The sequence below is a fragment of the Harpegnathos saltator genome, unplaced genomic scaffold (assembly GCF_003227715.2).
Source record: "Harpegnathos saltator strain DR-91 unplaced genomic scaffold, Hsal_v8.6 scaffold61, whole genome shotgun sequence".
NCBI lineage: Eukaryota > Metazoa > Arthropoda > Insecta > Hymenoptera > Formicidae > Harpegnathos > Harpegnathos saltator.
The window spans coordinates 433,774-455,731 of NW_020230438.1; the positions used below are offsets into that span (position 1 = coordinate 433,774).

Sequence of the window (21,958 nt, forward strand, 5' to 3'; positions counted from 1 at the left end):
CTTCTCTTCAGCTGATGTGGCGCACGTCACCACCTAGTGATTTTCCGCGTCCCCCGTCCAGGCATACCACCGATGTAGCTCTCGCATGCGCTCCATTCCAAAAAAAAACCATCAGCCATATTGGTGTGTTGTATCGCTGTCCTCAGTAATTTTGAAGAGCAGTAAAGGTATTTTTCTCGATTGTTCGTTCGTTACCGTTCTCGACGTAACGGCCGCGTTGGATTCGCTCGACGATGATTCTCGCGCAACCGCAGGTCCCGATCGCGCTCCACCAAACGAGCGTATTTTCTCTGACGTTCGTCACCAAAAAAAGTTTGGTTAATGTTGCCACCTTGGCCTCGCGCGGAGAGACTGCTCCACTCGCGCTTACGCGAACATGTCGCAAATACGAGACTCATGTTGTCTCGCGCGCGAGGCGATAATGCATTCAAGGAGCACTATCTCGATCATTCGATCTACTTATCGGAAATTCCCCCGAAGTTCGATTTCTTTCTTTCTTTCTTCCCCGGCTACGTATAATTAACGGGCCATCGTGCTACTGTCTGTTGTACTACCTTCTACATCCGTCACTTCTTCGGCGTTCCCTCACGTGTCCCGCGTGTTTGTTCACCGAAAATAATAACTGTCGAACTCGTACGTTCGATCGCTGATCGTGCGATATTTCCTTCGAGCAACAGGTACAAATATTGTCTGCGATATCGGTATTGATTCACCAAATCGTTGCAGTGTTTCTTACACGCTTCACTCGTATTCGGATGTAACAGATGACGGGTCTTTACCCGCTATATAATGCAGATCTTTCCACTTACTATTGTTCCTTTGTAGAAGAATGTATTACTGTTATTTCCTTTCCTCTATCCTGTGAATTTCGATTTGTTTTTCAGACATTTACCTTGAAAAATTTTTATCTTTTATACATAGTCTAATATCTGATAAAAATAGTTCGCAGCATGTGTATTACACAAGAGAGAAAATCTTTGTAGTTTCTCTTAATATTAAATTTTTAGCACAGCATATTTACAATTGTATTATTTTGAACGGTTGATGTTATCTTTTCAGCAGATAGTGCATCATGACGGATTCCATGAAATTTGGTCCAGAATGGTACGCAATGTAGATTGTTGTATTAAAAAGTAGATATCCAAGCATAGACATTTAAGCTCTAAAAGATACTGTCATATAGTAGTGTTACTCTAAATGAAATTGAAAAATTTGTGATATACAGGTTGCGCAACATGTCAGGTGACAGTTGTAATACAGGTGGAGGTGGTGGAGGAACCACAAACTTGAGTACTCCTCGGTATCAACTGGCAGAATATAGATATGGTCGAGAAGAGATGTTGGCTTTATACGATCGCAATCATAAACCTCCCGAGCCATTGGCAACTTTTGCAGCATTGTATGTGGAGAAATCTCAACCTCCGTTGGCTCTTATACAGATGACGGAAGATGAAGCAGTAACTATATATTTACTAAATATATATTTATATTCCGTATGCATTAATTCATGTTAAATTGCCTCTTTTCACATTCCCTCTCTTTCTCTTTTTCTCCTCTAATATAATAAATTTTTTTATATCAACACAATATTCAGAGAAAAGAAAAGAAATAAAATATGTGAAATACATTTATAGATGCTTTTTTCAAATAATTGTGCTTTTACTCCCGCAATATTTGGCAATGATGTATGTAACTATTTTAAATTATCTTCATTTTAATAATCTTAGGGATAATAGATACACCTGTTTAATATACATTTAATATACCTGTTTAATGATACATTTACAGTTAAATACTTATACAAAGTTTAATTTTATTAATTTTCGATCAATGAAGCTATTACGTTGTAAAGCTTAAATTGTATATTCTTGTTGTGTCCTATATTGAGAACTATGTCATCAACTTGTTCTAAAAATATAACACTGGAGCCCTTGTGCTAGTTCTTAGTTTTACACATCAGTATTCTCTTTTTTACTTTATATAATCAATGATATGATCGATGATGAGGAATGACCGAGAATTATTTTTAAAAATTGTACAAATGAATTATTCAGTTAAATTATTATATTCAGATGCATGAAATGTATATATTGAAATATTACTTTACGATAAATTTTGTATTGAAATACACTGAGTATGTATGCGCTTTTACAGCGTATGTGGAATGGAGGAATAGCCAATATCGGTGGCCGGGGAAGAGGTAGTAGTGTGGATCGCGGAGGACGTGGTAGGAGCGGAAGAGGAAGCTTGTATTCGTCTCACTACTCGCGTGGGGTTGGATTCGACGACTCCGGCGATGGTATACGAATCGAAGGCCAATCATTCCAGGTATAAAGCTTTTGTTTGTTCCTTTTCCGCTAAACGAAAGTCTCCCTGTCCCAATGTTTCATGTATCATAAATTTTTTCAGGGGAGAAATAGGCCGTTTGATAGATCTCAAAGCGAACGTGGTTGGTCAGAAAGAAACGGTGCTTCGGATCCGGGAGAATGGAACGGATCAAGTAGTCCTCGAAAGGAGCTCAGTCGTGGAACTAATAGCGGTAGTTCTCTTATGGAGGGTAATTGGAGACGTCATCGCGGAGAGGAGGACGAAGGATGGCGCAAGTGGGGTAAATATTATCCTATACATTTCTTCGATGATCTTCTTCGTTGACCGTTATATGCCGAACAAAGCAATGTTTATCTCAGGAAGGAGCAGTTGGCGCGAAGGTGGAAGTATGGACAGGGACAGGCTAGATCGAAACGAGGGTGATGGAGATGAAAGCAGAAGCGGGCCCGGACGATGGGACCATCGTGGAAATCACAGATCTTCCCACGACTCGGCCCACCATGCGCCATCTCGCACCGCTCGTACTTGGGAATCGAATCATCACGATAACCATGACAATCTGCCTGAGTGGTAAACAATTTACTCGTAATTATGATTTGAAAATCTTCGTCACCGTTCCCATTATCATGTTATTCATATTGAATTCAACGTCAATTTAGGGCGACGGAGAATCCGAGCGAAAGCGGCGGCAGTTTTGATGCTTCGGGCGCTTTTCACGGAGGCATGTATTCGGACGATGACGACGACGGTGTGGCAGGTGCTTCCCAACATGGCAGAACTCGACGTGTGTCGGAAGGCAGTGCTTCTAACATAGTCAAGTCTAGTAACAAGCCATTAGCTTTCGGCACGGGTTCTGTTCAATCGTTGAATCGCCATACGAATAATACGGCCGGTACATTAAGCAAGGAACGACCAAAACCGTTGCATCCGCTCGTGGACAAGGACGACTCTGTCGGGAGGGAGAGGAGGTGCAACTCGCCGGTTAAATCAACCGTTGTACTGTCGACGGAAAGTATTCCCGCGAAGACACCCTTAACGACATCCTCGGATCTCTTGCAGAAGAAGGCTGTCGGACCCGCGAGTTCGGATAAAGTTGAGAGCGAGAAATTGCAGTCCAGCGGCACAGCGCCTAGCAAGTCTCCAACTGAAGCTCACAACAAGAAGGAGAACAACTCGCAGACGGAAGTTAAAACGGAGCCGATACCAATCGCCGTGACCAATCGACAAGTTCCTCTGCACACGGAGCAGCCGCCCAAGACGGTGGCGCATAACACGGGGACCTCTAATGTCAGGCAGAGAATGGAGGACGACTTGGATAGAATGAAGGAGGAGGCTGACGCTCTAGTGGCAAAATTAATGGACGAGGAGAGTCACAAAGAGAAAAGCGCTAGCGTGCCGCCCGCGATTGGTAACCAATCTTCCGCAGTCTCTGCTACGGATAATCAGGAAAAATGGTTTTACCGTGATCCACAGGGCGAAGTTCAGGGACCATTTTTAGCTAGCGAAATGGCTGAATGGTGCAAAGCTGGTTACTTTACCGCGGGGTTATTGGTGAGAAGAACATGCGACGAAAGGTACTACACACTCGGTGATCTTATCAAAATGTGTGGCAGAGTGCCTTTCACGCCTGGACCATCGATACCTCCGTTAAAGGTGTGGCGATTGTTAATATAGTTAGTGCCACCGCAGTGCATGTATGAGTTACGTGTATGAAAATCAAATGAAATATCTTTATGTGCAGTTAGCAGAACAGGTGATGCCATCTGTTCCTAGCACCGTTCCGGCTGGAATGGCTGCTGCTGCTGCTGCTGCTGGTGCTTTATCGAAGACTGCAATAGAGGATCCGTTGCTGCTGCTACAGTATCAGCAGATGCAGTTGTTGCAGAATCAGCTATTGCTAAGGCAAATGAAAACATCGGCTATAGCGAAGTTGTCGCAATCTGAACACTGGGCAACATTGAGTCCCGTAGAGCAGAATCAATTGATTTTGCAATACGTTATACAGGACTCGGATTTCCCGGAAGTACCGATTACGACAAATCCGTTTGTGCCTCATCTCGCATCTCAAGCGGCGACTAATCCTGTCATGCAACTGTTCACACAAATGCAGCAGGTAATGTGTCGGTATTTTTTAATATAAATTTCTGTCGCACATTGGTTGTTTTTGGGCACGGCATAGGTCGTTTCTTTAAACGTCACGATAATGACAGGCACGATATTACAGGCAAAGACACAATCTGAAACTCATTTGCCGGCGAATCCACATACAACCGCACCGGCACACCCGGCTACGGTGGATCCCATACAACAATTGATTCAACAAATGGGCGGTATACAAAATTTGCCTACTGTTCAGCAGCCGAACATCACTCAAACTCCCGCGCCGGCGCAGGAGGATAATCCGATCAAGTCTTTGTTACGCCAACTCAATGTCAACGCAAACGGCCATCCGCAAACACCTCATATGGACACTGTATGGCCGCAACCGCCACCGCAAATGGCTCCACAGTTCAATGCACAAAACTGGTTAGCGCAGGTGCGTTGCATCATCGCATCAACTTTATTTATTGCATATAAAATGTGTTTGTGGAAGCAGAGACACGCACGCACGCACGCACGCACGCACGCACGCACACAGTGTACATACATGTAGTTATCAAATATATTTGACAAACTGTTTAATTTTGTTCATCTATTAGTATCCTGCTTTTCAGGTTGGGCCTATTCCGGCAATGCCACCTGGTCAGTTACCTAGTTCTCTGTGGGACCTGCACACTAAGGAAATAAAAACTGAGCAACAGATATTGGTAAATCAACTCTTACGTTTCATCACGTTGTCCTTCGAGTAGTTTTAAAGCAATCAATATGTTGTTCTTCCTCCTCAGGAAGAACAAAATCTTAAGTTACAGGAGGATAGAAAAAAGGAAGAGTTAAGAAAGCAAGAAGAACTGCAACGCCAAGCTGAAGAGGAGGAGAATGCCAAGAGAAAGCAAGAAGAGCAAGCTAGACAAGCCGAGGAAGCGAAACGTAAGGACGAGGAAAGAAAGAGAAAGGAAGAAGAAAAGAAACGAAAAGAAGAAGAAAAACGCAAGCAAGAGGAAGAGCAAAAGAAGAAAGAGGAGAAGAAACGCAAAGAGGAGGAAAAGAAACGTGAAGAAAAGAGAAAGCAGGAGGAGGAAAATTTGAAGAAAAAGCAGGAAGAGGAAAAGAGAAAGCGAGAAGAACTTAGAAAGCAGGAGGAAAAGCAAAAGAAGGAAGAGGAGAAAAAGAAAAGATTAGAAGAAGAGCAGAAGAAACAAGAAGAAGAAAGACTCAGGTATAAGAGTAAAATTGTGCCTAGTAATAACGTAGCCTAGTAGTACCGGTGAATAAAGCAATAAAATAAACGAATTTTATATTTGTATATAGAAAAGAAGCAGAGGCGCGACGACAAGCCGAAGCGGAAGAACAGGCGCGTCGCGCGGAGCAACGACGTAGAGAGGCCGAGGCGTTGCGCAAGCTGCAAGAAAGAAGCAAAGCACCGTGGGCTCAAGCTCCACGCGCTCCTGCTCCTGCAGCTCATGCATCGCTCGCCGAGATTCAGAGACTCGAGAGAGAAAAGAAAGTTGTGAGTATTTTTCTCTTAGCTCTCTGGCTTTCCCTCGCGTACATTCGTGTTTCTCACTCTCATCTATGGCAACCTCCATCTGTGTAAACTCCACAGGAAGAACAACGATTGCAGCAACTGATGCAGCAACAATTGGCACAACAGAAAGCAATGGAAGCGGCTCAGGAGGCTTCGGCGGCTGACTCGTCCAAAAGGTTGCAATTCAAATGGGCGGAAAAAGCCACCGCTGCCAATAAACCTCTCCAAGTGAAGAGTCTTGCACAGATTCAGCAGGAGGAGCAGGAACGTATCGCCAAGGTAAAGGTACTTATTGCTTCTCAAATATACGAGTGACTGACGTAATACAAATGCTGCTGATCGCCCGGCGGTAGGCGATACGGCAATAAGATAAGGACGGACAGCAATAAGAAAGTTGTTCTACTTTCAGCAACAGGAAAGAGAGAGGCAAGAGAAAGCCGGCCAGAAGGAGTCTGCGAGTGTGCTGCAGAGTGCTGGAATATGGGGTACGGCATCGCAGTGTCTGAGTTGGGCTAATTCTGGCACGTCGAGCCAGGCATGGTCCAACAATTCGGGTGCTACCGGATTCTGGGACGATCCGACACCGGTCAGATCGACTACGGCTACAAAACAATCGGTTAAACAAGTTGTGACTGCGAAATCTGCTCCTAGCCAGCAGCAGCAGCCACAGCAGTCGCAGCAGCAGAATAACAAGGCGTCCAAGAGTAAGAATAAGAGAGAAGAGGAGTTAGTGAAAAAATTGTTTGAACAGAACACTGCCAAGACCGACGAGTTCACGCAATGGTGTACGAAAGCGTTGAACGGTTTACAGGCGTCTGTGGATAGTATGTGTCACGCACTATCGGGTTTGTTTGCAGATCGTCGTGGTCAGAACTTTTTCTTACGCGCATATCCGTACATTTGCAGTTCCCACGTTCGTTGGATTCTTGCGAGACATCGAATCGGCGTACGAAGTAAAGGAGTACGTTCGCGTCTACCTCGGCGATACCAAGCAAAGTACAGAATTCGCAAAGCAGTTCCTCGAGAAACGTAGCAAGTGGCGATCGGCGCAACGACCTCAGGCGCAAGCGGACGATCTATGCAAACCAGCACCAGCTGTCAACCCAAATGCAACTACGGACTTTCAAGAAGTAAAGGTATTTGTGGTCTAAAGTTTCCAGTTGTCGACTTAATATCAAAGTGCGGAACGGAACCGAAGTTTTTGCACCAAGTATTTGCGCGTCGCCGCATGCGACGCTAGATACTAAGCGTTCTTTCTCGTTTGTTTAGGGAAAATCTAAGAAACCAAAGAAAGGAAAGATGTACAAAGTGGACAACAGGATACTTGGCTTCAGTGTAACCGCGTCCCACGACCGTATCAATGTAGGCGATCGCGATTATGGCGAGGGCGTCTGAACTGAAGTCATCACACCAGTTTAATCCTCGCGGAAATGATGCTACGCTCGATTCATCAAACGGTTTGTTATTTATTTATCACATATGCTAAGAGGGACCCTGTAGTGGGTATTTCTTAAAATGTAAAACGTATAAAGGCTTTTTACGATCCAACGCGTAAAAGAAGAACATGTCCCTTCTCAAAGTCGATCATCGATGATGATGGTCTTCAGGGCCAGCTGAGCGTGGCGTTATTTTCTTACGGAACAAAACTGAGAAAACACTGACAAAAAGGCTTCACTGTACATATTACTCAAAAGAAAAATATATCGTAAGAGAAAAGAAACTGTGAAGAAAAAGGAGACCGACTCATTTTTCCTATGTAAGCGACGATTAGGGTTGAAAACTTTTATAACATTTCATCGTCATCGTCATTTAAGATACGCAAGAGAAAGAAAAATATGCCGACCGATAATAATCATGCACGTGGAGACATGGCAGTCAATAGCAATATATGTATGTAAAGGTGTTCAACGAAAAAAAAAAAAAAAAGGTAACGTTAAAAATGTGCTTGTGGGAATTGCAGAAAGCATCGTCTCTCTGAGTCAAGCACAATTATTAATGAAATACGGTGCGTCAGTACTTCTTTTACTGATCGTGCTTAATGTAATGTGAATCCTATGGATTTTCGCTTCGTCGCGAATACGCGCGTCGAGGAGATTTGCTTTATATTATTACTCGTAATAGATTTTTGCAAATGATTTAACATACATTTCGAGCACGATAAGAATCTTCCCCACTTTTTAATATCCTTTTCGCCGTCATAATACTTGTAGTAACGATATTCTTAGCAGAAGTTTAAGCACACGCGGTAGTGGTAAACACTATTAAGATCATGAATGATTTGCGTATGCATTTGAAATTTGAGATCTTACATCTGAAGGTAGAAAGGACGCAAATAGCAAATACGAAACGTATTTCATAATGGAAAAACAGGCAGTGAGAGAGGGAGAGGTAGTGGGAGGGAGGGAGGGAGAGAGGGGGAGAGAGAGAGAGAGAAAGCGATTCAACATACTTTCTTGATATTACGAGGACATTGTTAAAAATAAAACTAGTGATTCCAGCATAGCATCCTTCATTAGAAATTCTTTGGTTTTGCTGTTCTATACCGTAGAAATGACAGTAGCGATTTAAGGTAATATTCGTGTATTACTAACTCCACGGAATATCGGCATACATGAAATCCTGACACACGATTACTGCATGTGCCTATGTGTGGATCTCACTGTCGTCGGCATAGCCTTCTTGTACACTGTGGTCGATCTAACAATAAAGTTGAAGTATGAAACATCTATGGCAGGTTCAATTGATGCAAATAAAACGCGCAGGAAAGCAGTATCTTTTGTAAAACTTTACTCATAACTCTGTAAATGTCGTAGCTGGAAACTCGTAAATATACTTTTCCTCATTTTAGCGCTTTTAAGAACATTTACATCATTTTTCTTAATTGGACTAATATGCATTGACAACAGCACGACACGGATGCTCGATCGTAAACGTGGAAACGTTGTGACAGATCTGACCGCTCGTAATATTATAATGGTTGTTAACTAAGGTTCGTTGATCTCCTCTTAAAATTAACGTCTTTACCTTAATTAATTAATTAAGTTTAATTCAAGGGAAGATCATGGAGCCTTACATGAAAGATTTATGTATAAATAAGTTAATGTACAGAAATGCCGTGATGATTAAACAAATTGATTAAAGTAATGATTAAAGAACGGATATCTGATATTGTATTAATATTCTATTATTGTATCTAACGTACGTCATAATAAAATAAATATTATTATATTTTCTATCTGGCTTTCTTATTGTTTTACAAATTGTTTTCTGTATCGAAATTGAGATATTTTTATAATATTGAATGCGCCACGCACACAATGATCCGAAATTTAGATACGTGTATATATATATATATATATATATATATATATGTGTGTGTGTGTGTGTGTGTGTGTGTATTATATATATATTATGTTTTATGTTTCTTTCTTTTGCAAATTGATATATGTTTCCAGGCGACTTTTAAGATAAATTTGTACTTATATGCTCTGTATGTGAATGACGAGACTGTTGTGAATGAAAGTACGACGGATTTGTGATGAAATCGCGTTTGAAATAAAATTATTTTATTAGTTTTTATGGGGAGGAGAAAAAAGAATACTTCGAAGATAATTTGTGAAAAATACTAAACGAATACGACAATTGGACTATCGTGCTGAATTATGCGAACAAGAACTAACCTTTCTATTCTATATATTGCTACACTTGAACTGCTTAAAACGCAGTGCGGATTGTTTTAAACGTAAGCGCGATTTCTAATACACACAAATATTTTGTAATGTCAGTGAGATGCAATATCTTTCTTAAGCATATGTACTGCATGTATGCGGGTTGAGCGACGTTGCAGTTGGAATATCGTTACCGAATTGTTATAACATGTTACACAGACGCATTGAATCATACGATGTCATGTATCATAATAAAAATCATTTAATGGACATGTTACATTATTTTCATAAACGATCTAATATTCAACATAAGGCGACACGTCGCGCGCTATCGTTTAGCTTTAAGCAATAACAGTTACAAGAGCAAGATGACACGAGTGAAACCATCACGATACGTTACGTCACTTGTAACTCTACAAACAAGTATTATGATATTTGTACTTTGCGCATGTTTTTGTTACTTATACATTGTTACCTGTACAACACATCTATATATACATCTATATATATTTCCTTAAAAACTTCATTGGTAAATGCAACGACGATTGTTCCTTTTACATGAAGGTGTACTTTGATTATACCTGTAACAATAATTTTTGCAGGGGAGACGCGAGTTTTGGAATGTTTCAGAGTACAGAATAAAATACTTGAACACATTGAGAACTTCGCATTTCGGGCTTTCGACAATTGACTAATCTTCTTTCCCTTTCCCGCTGGATTGTACAACATGAATATCACTATAATCTCGCGCAATATCGATGTACTGAAATTAAGCAACGTGCGTACAGATTAGTGATACGTGTGTATTATTATAAAATTGGACAATTTTTTTAACACAATTTTGTTACCTTTCTAGGAACGAAGAATTCCAAAATCTGTAATATTATATAACACAATGACACTACGAGCAAATAGGCCAATACACCACTTCGTATCTGATTCGTCAACTGCTGTCCCAGATTCTTCTTAGCTTCACGTTTCACCAAATTGTACACTATCTCGGTACGTTTAGTGATGTTGAACCAATTGTAAAACAAGCCTATCTTTCTGTGCATTTCAAACGGACATTTGATATTGCCCTTTTTGTAGTCTGCTATAGCTATTTCCAATCCTTCAATTAATGCAGGTACAGTGGGTTCCACCAGGTAAATTAAATCTGCTGGCAAAACTTCTGGGATCCCACCAACCTTTGTTGACACCACTTGCAAACTGTAAGACAATGTGCGTATGTTTATTACATTTGTTTACATTATTCGAAACAAAAGAAATAGTTATTAGTAAAGAAATATGATAGAGCGTCGGAAAATTGAAATTTAACTGAGTAATTTTCAAAAATTTTTATGAAAGAGGAAGGATGAAAGTGTTGCATGATTTACCCGCAAGAAGCTGCTTCTACAATAGCCATACAGTAAGCCTCCGTAAGACTCGTGTTTAGAAAGATGTGACCCTTGTTCAGGACATGTCTAACTTGCGAGTGCTCCAAGCTGCCCAATAAGGTAACTCGGTGTTGTAACAAATTTCTTTCTCGCACTTCCTCTATAAGCCATCTCTTCGGACCGTCCCCGCCGATTAAGAATTGTACATTCTTATGGCGTGAACAAACCTCAGGTATTATATGGGCTAGGAGGTCAACACCCTTCCTGTACACTAATCGCGATACTATCACTATGGTAACTGAAACGGACAATTACAATTGCAATAACTACAATGATGTGTTAATATAGTAAGGAATTCTTAGAGCTGCAAACTCACTAAAATCGTTGCTTCGTTTACTGACATCAGGTGTGAATAATGTGGTATCAACAGCATTTGGGATAACCGAGACTTTCTCTTTTTGCACTTTAGCTCGCAATACCGTATTTTCTTTCCCAATATGAGACACGCATATGCAATGATCGCAATCGACTAATGATATTTCAAGAAATTTGTTTGTCAGAACAGCCGAGGCGTCCGCAAAGCCAAAGAGAGAATGATCCGTGAAAACTGTCTACAAATCATGATGTTATTTGCTGCACGCAATGTAAGTTTAAATTAAGCATACATGTATATACTACCACTAACATAACTAAGCCTTACTTTCAATCCCATTAATCTACCGATCAACATTCCCTCGTGCGCCAAAGCAGAGAATGCAGAATGGCCATGTATTATCTGTATATCTTCTCTTATGAAGATATATCTAATAAGTGGAAGAGAGCACACCATCGTCGGAAGTACACATTGATTGTAGAATACTTTTATAGGAATATAATACACCTTGAATAAAACAAATGCAAGAAAGCAACTTAAGCCATTGAACAACTTATTGCAAATAATTCATAATAGTGACCAATAAAACATACTTTTAAGCCATTTGTCATGTATCGCACTCCTACCCTATCTCCATAGGAATGTGTGAGTATTACCACTTTATGCCCATGTTCTAGCAAACATTGGGATAAGTTGAAAATATGCTCCTCGACGCCGCCCATGTTTGGGTAAAAGAAATCCGAGACCATGCTACAACAGTATATTACACGGATACTATAAACGTCGCGAATAAAAGATAAATATATAAGATACTGGTAAACAGTGTATAAGACGGAGGATTACGAACCATATCTTGTGTTTTACACCGCTCATCTTCACACCCATACATGACTCATACTGCTTAATGTGACGTTTGCTGAACCGCAATATCGTCGGTGAAGTCTGTGTCGAGCGCAAAGTCATTTGCAAGATCTGTCACATTATTGAAGGTATCAGTATACGTTGCAGTATACGTTGATGAAGTATCAAAAGATATTAAAGTATACATGAGACAAATATCATCACATTCCTTCACTTGTCAATATTATTACGCATTTAGAACATCTTTCAAGCAGATATTTCTTTGCATCATGTATAAGAATGTTCCATCTTTCTCCCCGAGGAAATTCGTATTTGCAATTCTTTTCAGCAGTTTTCAGTTTGCTCAGTCATTCGATTTTCGAGTGTGGCGACATCAGATTAAACCAGTGAAACCAGTGAATCAAGCGATATTGAAAGCCGTTGGTAAGCAACCAATCGGCGAACGACGGAATGGTCTAATGGACAAGAGAAAAGAGGAACGAAAAATCCCCGTTAGGGAGACTAATCAGAAAGTGTGTATTGTCCTGTAATAAACGAACGCCCCCCCCTCCAGTCACAATGATCATCTTATACTTTTTCCAAAATATATATCATTGCTGGTGAACACCCGTACTTTCATTGCTTTTATATTTTTATAATTTCACACAATCGTTACACGAGCGGTACACTTCCGACATCTATACTGGACAGCGATTGTTCGCACGTGGCGATATTATCGATTATCGACATAACCGTATTTGTTTACTCTGAATCGATAAAATGTACTCGTGATAAAGCTACCAATAACTTCTCATAGAGTACGTATGCGTCGGCATAGCGCTGATCTCCGTCCTTTGTTTATACGAACGCCGATGAACGCGATTACCAGCAGTTCCGAATTGTTGTAGGACTTCTTTCTATATTTACAGCAATTCCGTACTTTACTTCGCGCTGGTGCATGTTAGAGATTGTTACATGCGAGGTGAACGCAGCGCAGAAAAGTAACGCTTCGATCGATATTTGGCCAATTGTCGACAGATTAAGCAAGCTTCTTGCGAGCTCGGTCGATTCGCGTAATCTTGTATCTCGCACATATATAACGTGTCTACGTTGTCGCGTCGACGTGATTTTTATATTCGCGACGCGAATAGAACGAACACGATAGGCATCGCGTGATTGTTATCGTGTGCGCAATTTCTATACGTAACTCCAATGTTCAGTCGCGGTTTTCCTCAGAGATCCCTTCTCTTCAGCTTTCTACAACGAGCAACAAAATCGAGTGCAGCCCAACGCGACCGGTTATTTCGAGCACGATAGAGGAGCATTTCTCTTGCATGCACTCTTGCTGCGAAGGTCAGATTGCGTTTCTCCCCCCTCTTCATCGTCGAAGTCGCTGCTTATCTATCGTCTCGGACATTAAGTACTACGTAACGATAACCTCGGTTAACGAGGTCACATCTTTATTTGTCGCTCGACAAACGCTCGAAATAGTAGCATTTAGAAGTGTCTTTAACGTCTGACTAAACGTAGCAATATTCGTGAGTTACGGTGAGGTTCCATCGGAGGAGTGTCTGTCGTCAGTCCGACCGAGTATAAACGTGTGCATCATTGCACGTGCGCAAGAGGAATTGTCAGTGGAGAATTTGCTGTGATTGTAGCAACTCAAAAATCTTCGCTTATCTTTCCTGAAAGTAAAAGAAAATAATCGCTGCCTTGCTGTTTAATCGACCTTGCACGGTTCTTCTGAAAACGTTGAGAGGCTGCCGAGATGGTCGTCGAAAACAAGGTACGTAATAAAAATACCGGTTTATCGCTATATTTCGTTTTATTTCGCCTGGAATTCATTCTCACATGCCGAGAGAGGTGACGATTGACTATTTTTTTCCGCATCGTATGTTGCAACATCAACAAACGTTTATTAATCATTTCACGGAAAACTGGAAACGAGGCTCATTTAACCTTGACGTGCACCAACTAGATATAATCGACTCGTTTTACTGGCGTTTCAAGCGTTTATTACTCATTCGTGCCAAGATTCACGATAAAGTTAATTATCTGGAAGTTGGATATTTCCATTGTTCTTGAGCCTATCTATATTAGTCACTTGTTTGCACCAAGATGGAAGGGTGTATCGCTTTTTTTATCTTGATTCTCCGATAAAAAGTTTACATATATATAATTTATTGCGCACAAGTGAGCTACATGTTTCGAGCAGCGACGGAAAATTAAGCTTTGCTCAGCTATTCCGTCGTCGAACGCAAAGACTCGTCGAGTTTGTTTTTTATCGTTGTAAAAAAATGTTTATCATGTTTGCACTCGAATGGATAACGCGGTCAATGGACGCTTTATCGCGTGTACAAGGGTGATCAAATAAAATTTCATAATTCATTGGATTATTTGCGTGTGTTTGGGGGAGGCGCTATTAGCGCTACGCAACGCCAAACATTATCAAAACTGTTCGCGAAGCGCGATAGCGATAGCAAACTCCGCAAACAGCAATAGTGTAGCATTAGCATTATTGCATTACATGCCGTTGTATCGATTTAAAACTTACCGCTCCAAAAGCATCAATTGATGAGATTTGCGGCTTAAACTCTTCCTCAAGCTTTAGCTTTATTTCCACGAAATTGTCCATATCAAATGCGCGTAAGTATTAAAACAATAAATACGACGTAGGTGCAATGCATTCAAGTGCAATGACAGTAACGTTCAGTAACGTTTAGTTCACAGTATCGCGGGTGTCCACGAAACTCACAAACGCTAGCGCTATCGATGTACTACTTCCACTACTTCCGAAGGAATAACATTGATAGCGCGTAATCATCACGTACAACATATTAGTGACGCTACGATAGCGTTTATCATCTAGCGTTTACGTTATCATCATCTAACTCTGCAAACAATCTAAGTTATATAATACTAATTGTGTCTCCTCGAACACATTCTTCGCCGCTCTTTCCGCTTCTGCGAAATAATTTGTTCTTTGAGAATAAATAGAAGTACTCCTACGAAAATAGCGAATTTGATATTATTCATATTTTATTCAAACACGATCAGTTATCAACACGAAAAACGAAAATTCGTAATACTGTAATTTGCAGCTTTCGGAATTGATTGAGATCCACTGTTAAGTGGCGAACGTCAAGTGATATGGTGGTGCAACGTGCTTTTCCTTCGAAGTAGCAGATGACGTTGCGGTCGTCATTGTATACGCACGATCTTCTGTACAATATTGAATCTATCATTTTTTCTAGAAATATATAACTGCGTTCTTAATTATCACGAGCCTCAACTTTCCCGTTTTGTCAATCGCAAAAAGAAAACGGAACAAAGATTCATTGTAAAGTCTTTGACAGTTTTGACAGGTGCATCGTAACACGCTTCATTGTTTCTGTCACATTCGTCATATTGCATTATCATCGTGATTGTTATTTAAATGATCTGTTAATATCCGGTGAGAAAATTGTATTTTAAGAAAATAAAAGTAATTGTACACTACTGGATTTATTGTATAATTAATATCTGTTATGGCAGATGTCTGAAAAGAATTCTGAAATGAGAGAGACCGCCGCGAGAATCTGTCGAGATTATTTGCATGGTGTTTGGAAACACATCACAGCGCAGAATATTATTCTTAAACGTATTAGGTTTGTAAAAGTTTTGTGTATGATATATATGTGTAATACATGATATACATATTACAATTTTATTATACTAGAGGCAATACTAGAACGATAAAGTACAAATGGCTTTCAGTGGTGGTCTAAGCAATTGGTTATACAATGTTCAGCTTCCTGAGGGAACAACTCCAGTTAGGGGGGAGCCTCGTCAAGTTTTGTTACGTTTATACGGGCAAGTACATGGAGAGAGAGCTTTGGAAGGACTTATCACAGAATCTGTTATTTTTACTTTGCTCTCTGAGAGAAAACTTGGTCCCAAATTACACGGTGTTTTCCCTGGTGGCCGTATAGAAGAATATATACCAGCACGACCTTTGCTCACAAAAGAATTATCAGATCCAACATTGAGCTTAATGATTGCTGAAAAACTTGCACAAATACATAGGATGCAGGTACCAATCAGCAAAGAGCCTACATGGTTGTGGGATACAATGAATAAGTGGCTCAAGTCTACAACCGATATCCTTGAAAATATTGGGGATATTGATGTTCAGCATTCTGATAATGTTAATGCTATAAAATGTATAGACTTGGAGCATGAGATCAAGTGGCTCAAGTAAGTAAAAGAGTAGCAATAATCCATAATTGTACTAATGCTTATTTCACATGAACTGAGGAATATAAATCTAATATATTTCTAGGACTTTGGTGTTACAACAAAAATTACCAGTTGTCTTCTGTCATAACGATATGCAAGAAGGCAATATACTCTTGCGTGAAAATATGCAAAAGCCGGAGTTAGTAGTTATTGACTTTGAATATTGTTCCTACAACTATCAGGGATTTGACATCGCTAACCATTTCGTCGAATGGCAATACAACTATACAACACCAAATTATCCTTTCTTTCATGAACTTCTCAACGCCGGTCCCACAAGGGAGCAAAAGGTAAGTTTGAAGCAAACAAAGATCTGGAAAGTCAAGTAATCTCGGTAAGATTTCTTTATAATTATAAATTTAGTATGTTTCGTCCGGTATTATGCATTTTTTTTTTTTTTGTAAATTATTGAGGCATTGATAAACTAACGATCGCAAATAGTATCACTTAAAAATAGATATCGCTAATAAATAAAGTGGCGTATATAATTCAATTGATAAAAGAAATTGTAGCAAATAAGATAAACATTTTTCCGAATTTAAAAACATCTAGTATCAAAGTAGATTTTTTTTTTTATTAGTTAGTTAATTTTTCGGTCCCCTTTTCAATTACTCGATAATTATTGCATTCATCGAACGTTTATTATGCTCATATCTAATTTTGGAAGAGATCTATCGATGAGAGAAAAAGAAACATTGCGCATTTTACCTCACAGAGATGCAGTGCGCAAACTATTATTTGATCAAGGTAAAACGTTTCGTTAGATTCGTTATTATGTGACGAGGAGGTAGCTTTCAGCCGTAAATATTTTATTCTGTACTGTGCCAGCCTCTGCACAGTAAATTAGGTGTCAGCTTGGCGTGTGCTGCGTGTGTATATATTAGTTTCACAGGACTGCAATCCATCAAGACAAGGCTGATGCCTGCAATGAAAAAAATGGACGGGATGTGAAATTGTCCATGTAATGGATCTCGACTGATGCACTGCATTTGTGGAACCATACTGACCAGTGCTACCATCTTGGCATCATCAGATCCACATCCGCTCATCTACAGTATTTGTACACGCCCTCACAATTCATAATCAACATATCTGTACAAACGTGTCGTTTCGCAGTAACGATTACAAGCGCTTTGATTTGAGCACTTTAAATGGCGCGATTCTAATCAGTGTGATTGTGCGAGCTGTAATTGAGAAGCCAGTAGTTAACAGTCTTGTTAACAAAGAACGCTACATTTCTGTCAGGGATTTAGAATTATCAAGTGAATAAGGAATATTTATGTTCTAATTGTGCACATATACAATATATATAATTAGAATGATAGTATAATCAATATACCTGATATTTTTTTAGTTATATATATATATATATATATATATATATTACTATTATATATGTAATAGTGATATCATATATTTACATCAATATTAAATAATGTATGATGCATTTTGAATTAGTCCTTGTGTATCCTTTTGATTATATTTCATTTTTATTAGTAGCTAAAGTTTCGTGAATATCTATCGATTTTACAGTTAGTTTTTGAAATTTGGTTACTAAATAATTACCAACAAATCTCTGTAAAATTCATCACAATTTCAATATAATTTGACGAAAGAAAGAAAGATATTTTAACAACTATTAAATTCTTTATTTTACATATTTTACAACTTGACTTTTTTTTGACAGCTCAACTTCATACGATCCTACCTGAGAGCATTGGGGAAGGAAGGGGCTGCAGAGGAAGAGCGTATCATGAAGGAGATGAAGATGTTTTCATTAGCTAGTCATTTGTTCTGGGGTCTCTGGAGTATCATAAATGTTAAAATTTCCCAAATTCCGTTTGGATATTGGGTGCGTATCTACTAATTAGATCTGCGTATATTTAATTAAGTCGCTTTGTCACTGTTATTGTACCTTGTTATCATTTTACGATCTTTTATAGTTATTTTAACAGCATTACTGAACATTTTTAGGATTATGCCGCTTCCAGATTGAAGAATTATATGTATTTAAAAGAGAAAATGCTTACTTCTGGATCACCAGTATCGGACGGTAGCGTTAAAAGAAAATCTACCGATATCGATTGAGAAATCGCAAAATTGAACTGAAGAAAAAAAGATGCAGCTTTATACGTTTTGCTAAATAAAAGTAGTAGCCCTCTATTTGCCAGTTTTGATCAATTGGATTGTCAGCTTTGGCAAGCAGCGATATTTTACAGGATATATTAAGTCATTATTTCTTTCAATCTCGTGAAATAATGTGTCCTGCTGTTTTCCGTGAATGCACAGGTTATTTCGAACGCCTGAGAAGCAATTTTTTGCTGCGTTTTGCTGAACAACATTATTGCGCGAATACGATGTAATGAATAAGCAGATGAACAAACGAACCAAGTAAAAGTAAATGGAAGATCGACCATGTGATATAGAATAAGCGAGTTAAGCACATGAATCTCCGTTTACTGTCTTAATCGTGTTCGTTGAATCTTCGTGTTAACAGGAAGAATACAAGGATATATAGATATACATACACATATATATATATATATATATATATATATATATATATATATATAGATATATATATAATTTTTTTATAATTTTCATATATTTACAATCAAGAAACGCTGTTCATAATTTCATAAAGTAGGAGCAATTGGAAACGAAAAGGCTGTTACATAGTGTACAAAATCATGTAAATTGTAAGAAAGTGTGCTATTTGTCTTTGTATCTTATTACTTTCTCTCTTTTTTTAGTGTATATTAACTTTTATGTACTTACCATAAAGCTATGTGGAATTTTATTATCGATAACTACGTCCTTTAGATTTTGTATATGTTAAGTTGTTATAAACGTGCAATGATTGCGATGATAAATCCCTTGTAATGCAGAGTCGACGCAGTACTTACTGTAACGCGTCAATTTTACTCAATGTTAATATAATTAAGTACCATTATTAGCACAATTAGCACCATTATTAGTACTTAATATTATGTAAAGGAGAGCAGCACCAAACCAATTTATAATGATCGATATCTACGAATGTGATAAATAAAACGCACCAAAAATTAAACATGAAAAATGTATCACTTGTCCACATACTTTTTCACATATGACATTTAATTTTCATTTATTTTTTCAGTTTCTTATTTGTAACTATCTGTAAAAATTTTGCCATTGCTCTGGCAGTTTTCACTTAATCGAAAAAAGGAACAAGGATTGGGAGGAATATAACATGTAAGCATCAAATGTAAGAAATAATTATTTATTTATATTCACTGACGATAGGTTAATTGATTTCACAATCGTAACGTATGCATGCGTTGTGTGGTGTATGTGTGTACACATGAATCAGCACTGATACAAAGAAACCAAAACGAACTGAAGAAACTCTTTAAAGAGTAAGAATTTCCGAGGCTCTAGATTCCAGCAATTTCTCCATTGAGCTAACATCCTTGCACCATCCATCAAGGCGTTGCACCATTCCTGCGATTTGGCTACGGTCTAATACGCGCGGCTGTACCCACGTCATGTTAACAGTACCTGCTACTTGATCTATAGCACCCCGCACGAGACCTTGGGCGAGAGCTTTCATTACCAATAGTTCCACTTCACCGAGAGGCAAGCGCGTCTCGTGAGAAATTTCCGCAAATGTCAGCTGTCTAAAATGGAAAGTACGTTTACGTGTCAGTGAATAATTAAACAATAATTTAATAAGAAACATATATAATTACTGATATATATATATGTGTGTGTGTGTGTGTGTGTGTGTGTGTGTGTGTCATACATACTGATATATATTACATACTCTGATTTAAACACGATATCATCTATTTCAACGCTTGGAATGTTTTATTATATTGCATACAAGTGAAAAATTAAATTATGTTAATTATGTTAAGATTCAATCATACGCACCGATTATTGGCTTGCCGCTTGAAAGTCATTTCCATGAGGCATAGCAAGGAAATTTTCTGTCTCAATTTCAACTCCTGTGCAGCTAGATCAGCCACTTTGCTCCACTGTGGCTTTAATCTTTCCAACGCGACGATATCGCCTGCATTGAAAGCCTGTAGCAGATCAACGAGCCAACTGTTTGTTGTACCCCTCAATGATTCCAAAACTGGATGCGCAAGTAATTCTCCAAGATTATAAACACCTTCGCCTAGAAGTGCCGCAAGTCCGAGGAAGAAAGCATGTTGTTCTTGCTCTTGCCTGCTCAAGCTGTTTAGCTCGATGCATCCAAGATATCTTAAGAATGAAAGACACAAATTATGCGAGATATAATTAGATATTTTTTGTTCATATTCTTCAGATCGATATAAACAAATCACAGGTGAAAGTACCTCAATGCTGTACGATAATACTCTGCATGTTTGCCTTGTAATCTATATAGCCGGCTGGCTAGAAGATAGAAACGCCCGTGAACTGTTGTAATGCCATCAGCATTATCTAGCATAGTTTCCACCTCCTCTATGATTTTTTTTGCTTCCTCTTGGTTGTTCAATTTATCCAACAAAATTTGCCCCTTGAGAACTTTACAGAGAGCGACAGCCTCATTGTTACTCTGAACTTTAGTCTCGGTTTTCTCCAGGAATTTAATTGCTTCCTGCTTATCTTGGAACTGTTGTATTACATGAGCTAGTATCTCTACCAACGATAATGGATTTATTCTACATATAGAAACATAATAAAAAGTATTAATATTAGTAGCAAATAAGAATAATAAGAAGCAAAATTAGTAGAATTAAATGATAATATAGGATGCACAGTTATCCCATATAAGGTCATGTATATTTAAGTTTAAAATATAGTCGTAGGCAGCAATACTCACTTGTTCTCAAAGGTCGATAGAAAGTTAACATATAATTGCACAAGATTATCTCCCTGCTGGAGTGCTGGATGTTTTACAAACGTCTCTAATTTGAGTGTCAGCTGATGCCAAAGCCTGCAAGTCACCGGGAGGAACAATCAGGTAACGTTAATTGTTTTTCTAGTGTAAAATTCCACCGTATAAAATATAAATGTGTAATTGAATTACCTTTTGCCGTACAGTTCCTCGAGCTGTAACCATTCCGCAGCCAGTTCCTTGTCAGGAACATTTTGCTTTGAGCTGAGAAAGACATTCACATCTTTCGCTACCACGGACGTCGCCATACTTGATGATGCTCGATAAAGTCTGGTGTATGTCGTTTGTGAAGTTGGATGTCAGACGCATGCGCGTTTGTTACCGAATCTTGGGTAAAACTGGTTTGAGTCTAGATTATGTGGAGGTCAGTAAATTGTGATTTGAGTCTCGGTTCAAAAATTGTTTTCAACCGAGACTCGAATATGAAAGGATGGAATATATCTACTTTAGATTCTCTAGAATATTGATATAGATAGACCAAACGCGATTGATCAGCCCGTCTTTCTATATTTTAAAATATATGCCGTTGAGACGCAAAAGAGCTCCTCACTGAGTGATCGTACC

The 21,958-nt window shown here is 39.0% G+C and overlaps 4 protein-coding genes across 9 annotated transcripts; 2 read left to right on the top strand and 2 right to left on the bottom strand.

Moving 5' to 3' along the window:
* Positions 1–105: 105 nt before the first annotated feature.
* LOC105182658 (GIGYF family protein Gyf) lies at positions 106–8,626 on the top strand. Of its 3 annotated transcripts, none has more exons than XM_011140256.2 (16): positions 106–167; positions 1,060–1,104; positions 1,226–1,457; positions 2,155–2,328; positions 2,410–2,608; positions 2,688–2,898; positions 2,988–3,981; positions 4,070–4,441; positions 4,553–4,864; positions 5,043–5,135; positions 5,214–5,644; positions 5,737–5,935; positions 6,032–6,238; positions 6,363–6,777; positions 6,860–7,089; positions 7,223–8,626. In XM_011140256.2, exons 2-16 carry the CDS (start codon positions 1,073–1,075, stop codon positions 7,346–7,348), a joined length of 4,227 nt encoding a protein of 1,408 aa, XP_011138558.1. In that variant the 5' UTR covers positions 106–167; positions 1,060–1,072; the 3' UTR covers positions 7,349–8,626. The 3 variants fall into 3 exon arrangements, with proteins under 3 accessions (XP_011138558.1, XP_011138560.1, XP_011138559.1); XM_011140258.2 differs by having other exon boundaries at positions 6,032–6,232; XM_011140257.3 differs by lacking the exon at positions 106–167 and adding an exon at positions 518–677.
* A 1,239-nt stretch (positions 8,627–9,865) lies between these two features.
* PIG-A (phosphatidylinositol glycan anchor biosynthesis class A) lies at positions 9,866–12,780 on the bottom strand. The gene is made up of 7 exons (XM_011140254.3): positions 12,218–12,780; positions 11,964–12,120; positions 11,698–11,877; positions 11,374–11,608; positions 10,998–11,295; positions 10,470–10,830; positions 9,866–10,384 (listed from the first exon to the last, which is right to left on the bottom strand). Exons 1-7 carry the CDS (start codon positions 12,331–12,333, stop codon positions 10,313–10,315), a joined length of 1,419 nt encoding a protein of 472 aa, XP_011138556.1. The 5' UTR covers positions 12,334–12,780; the 3' UTR covers positions 9,866–10,312.
* A 307-nt stretch (positions 12,781–13,087) lies between these two features.
* LOC105182654 (choline/ethanolamine kinase) lies at positions 13,088–18,824 on the top strand. 4 transcript variants are annotated; one of them, XM_011140252.3, is made up of 6 exons: positions 13,088–13,996; positions 15,745–15,857; positions 15,967–16,338; positions 16,532–16,778; positions 18,176–18,340; positions 18,463–18,824. In XM_011140252.3, exons 1-6 carry the CDS (start codon positions 13,979–13,981, stop codon positions 18,574–18,576), a joined length of 1,029 nt encoding a protein of 342 aa, XP_011138554.1. In that variant the 5' UTR covers positions 13,088–13,978; the 3' UTR covers positions 18,577–18,824. The 4 variants fall into 4 exon arrangements, with proteins under 4 accessions (XP_011138554.1, XP_011138552.1, XP_011138553.1 ...); XM_011140250.3 differs by having other exon boundaries at positions 13,090–13,996; positions 15,967–16,446; XM_011140251.3 differs by lacking the exon at positions 13,088–13,996 and adding an exon at positions 15,283–15,664 and having other exon boundaries at positions 15,967–16,446.
* A 910-nt stretch (positions 18,825–19,734) lies between these two features.
* Positions 19,735–21,679, bottom strand: Rpn9 (regulatory particle non-ATPase 9). The gene is made up of 5 exons (XM_011140249.3): positions 21,527–21,679; positions 21,320–21,433; positions 20,832–21,158; positions 20,404–20,736; positions 19,735–20,147 (listed from the first exon to the last, which is right to left on the bottom strand). The coding sequence occupies exons 1-5, from the start codon at positions 21,640–21,642 to the stop codon at positions 19,880–19,882; spliced, it is 1,158 nt and encodes a 385-aa protein (XP_011138551.1). The 5' UTR covers positions 21,643–21,679; the 3' UTR covers positions 19,735–19,879.
* Between the last annotated feature and the right edge of the window lie 279 nt (positions 21,680–21,958).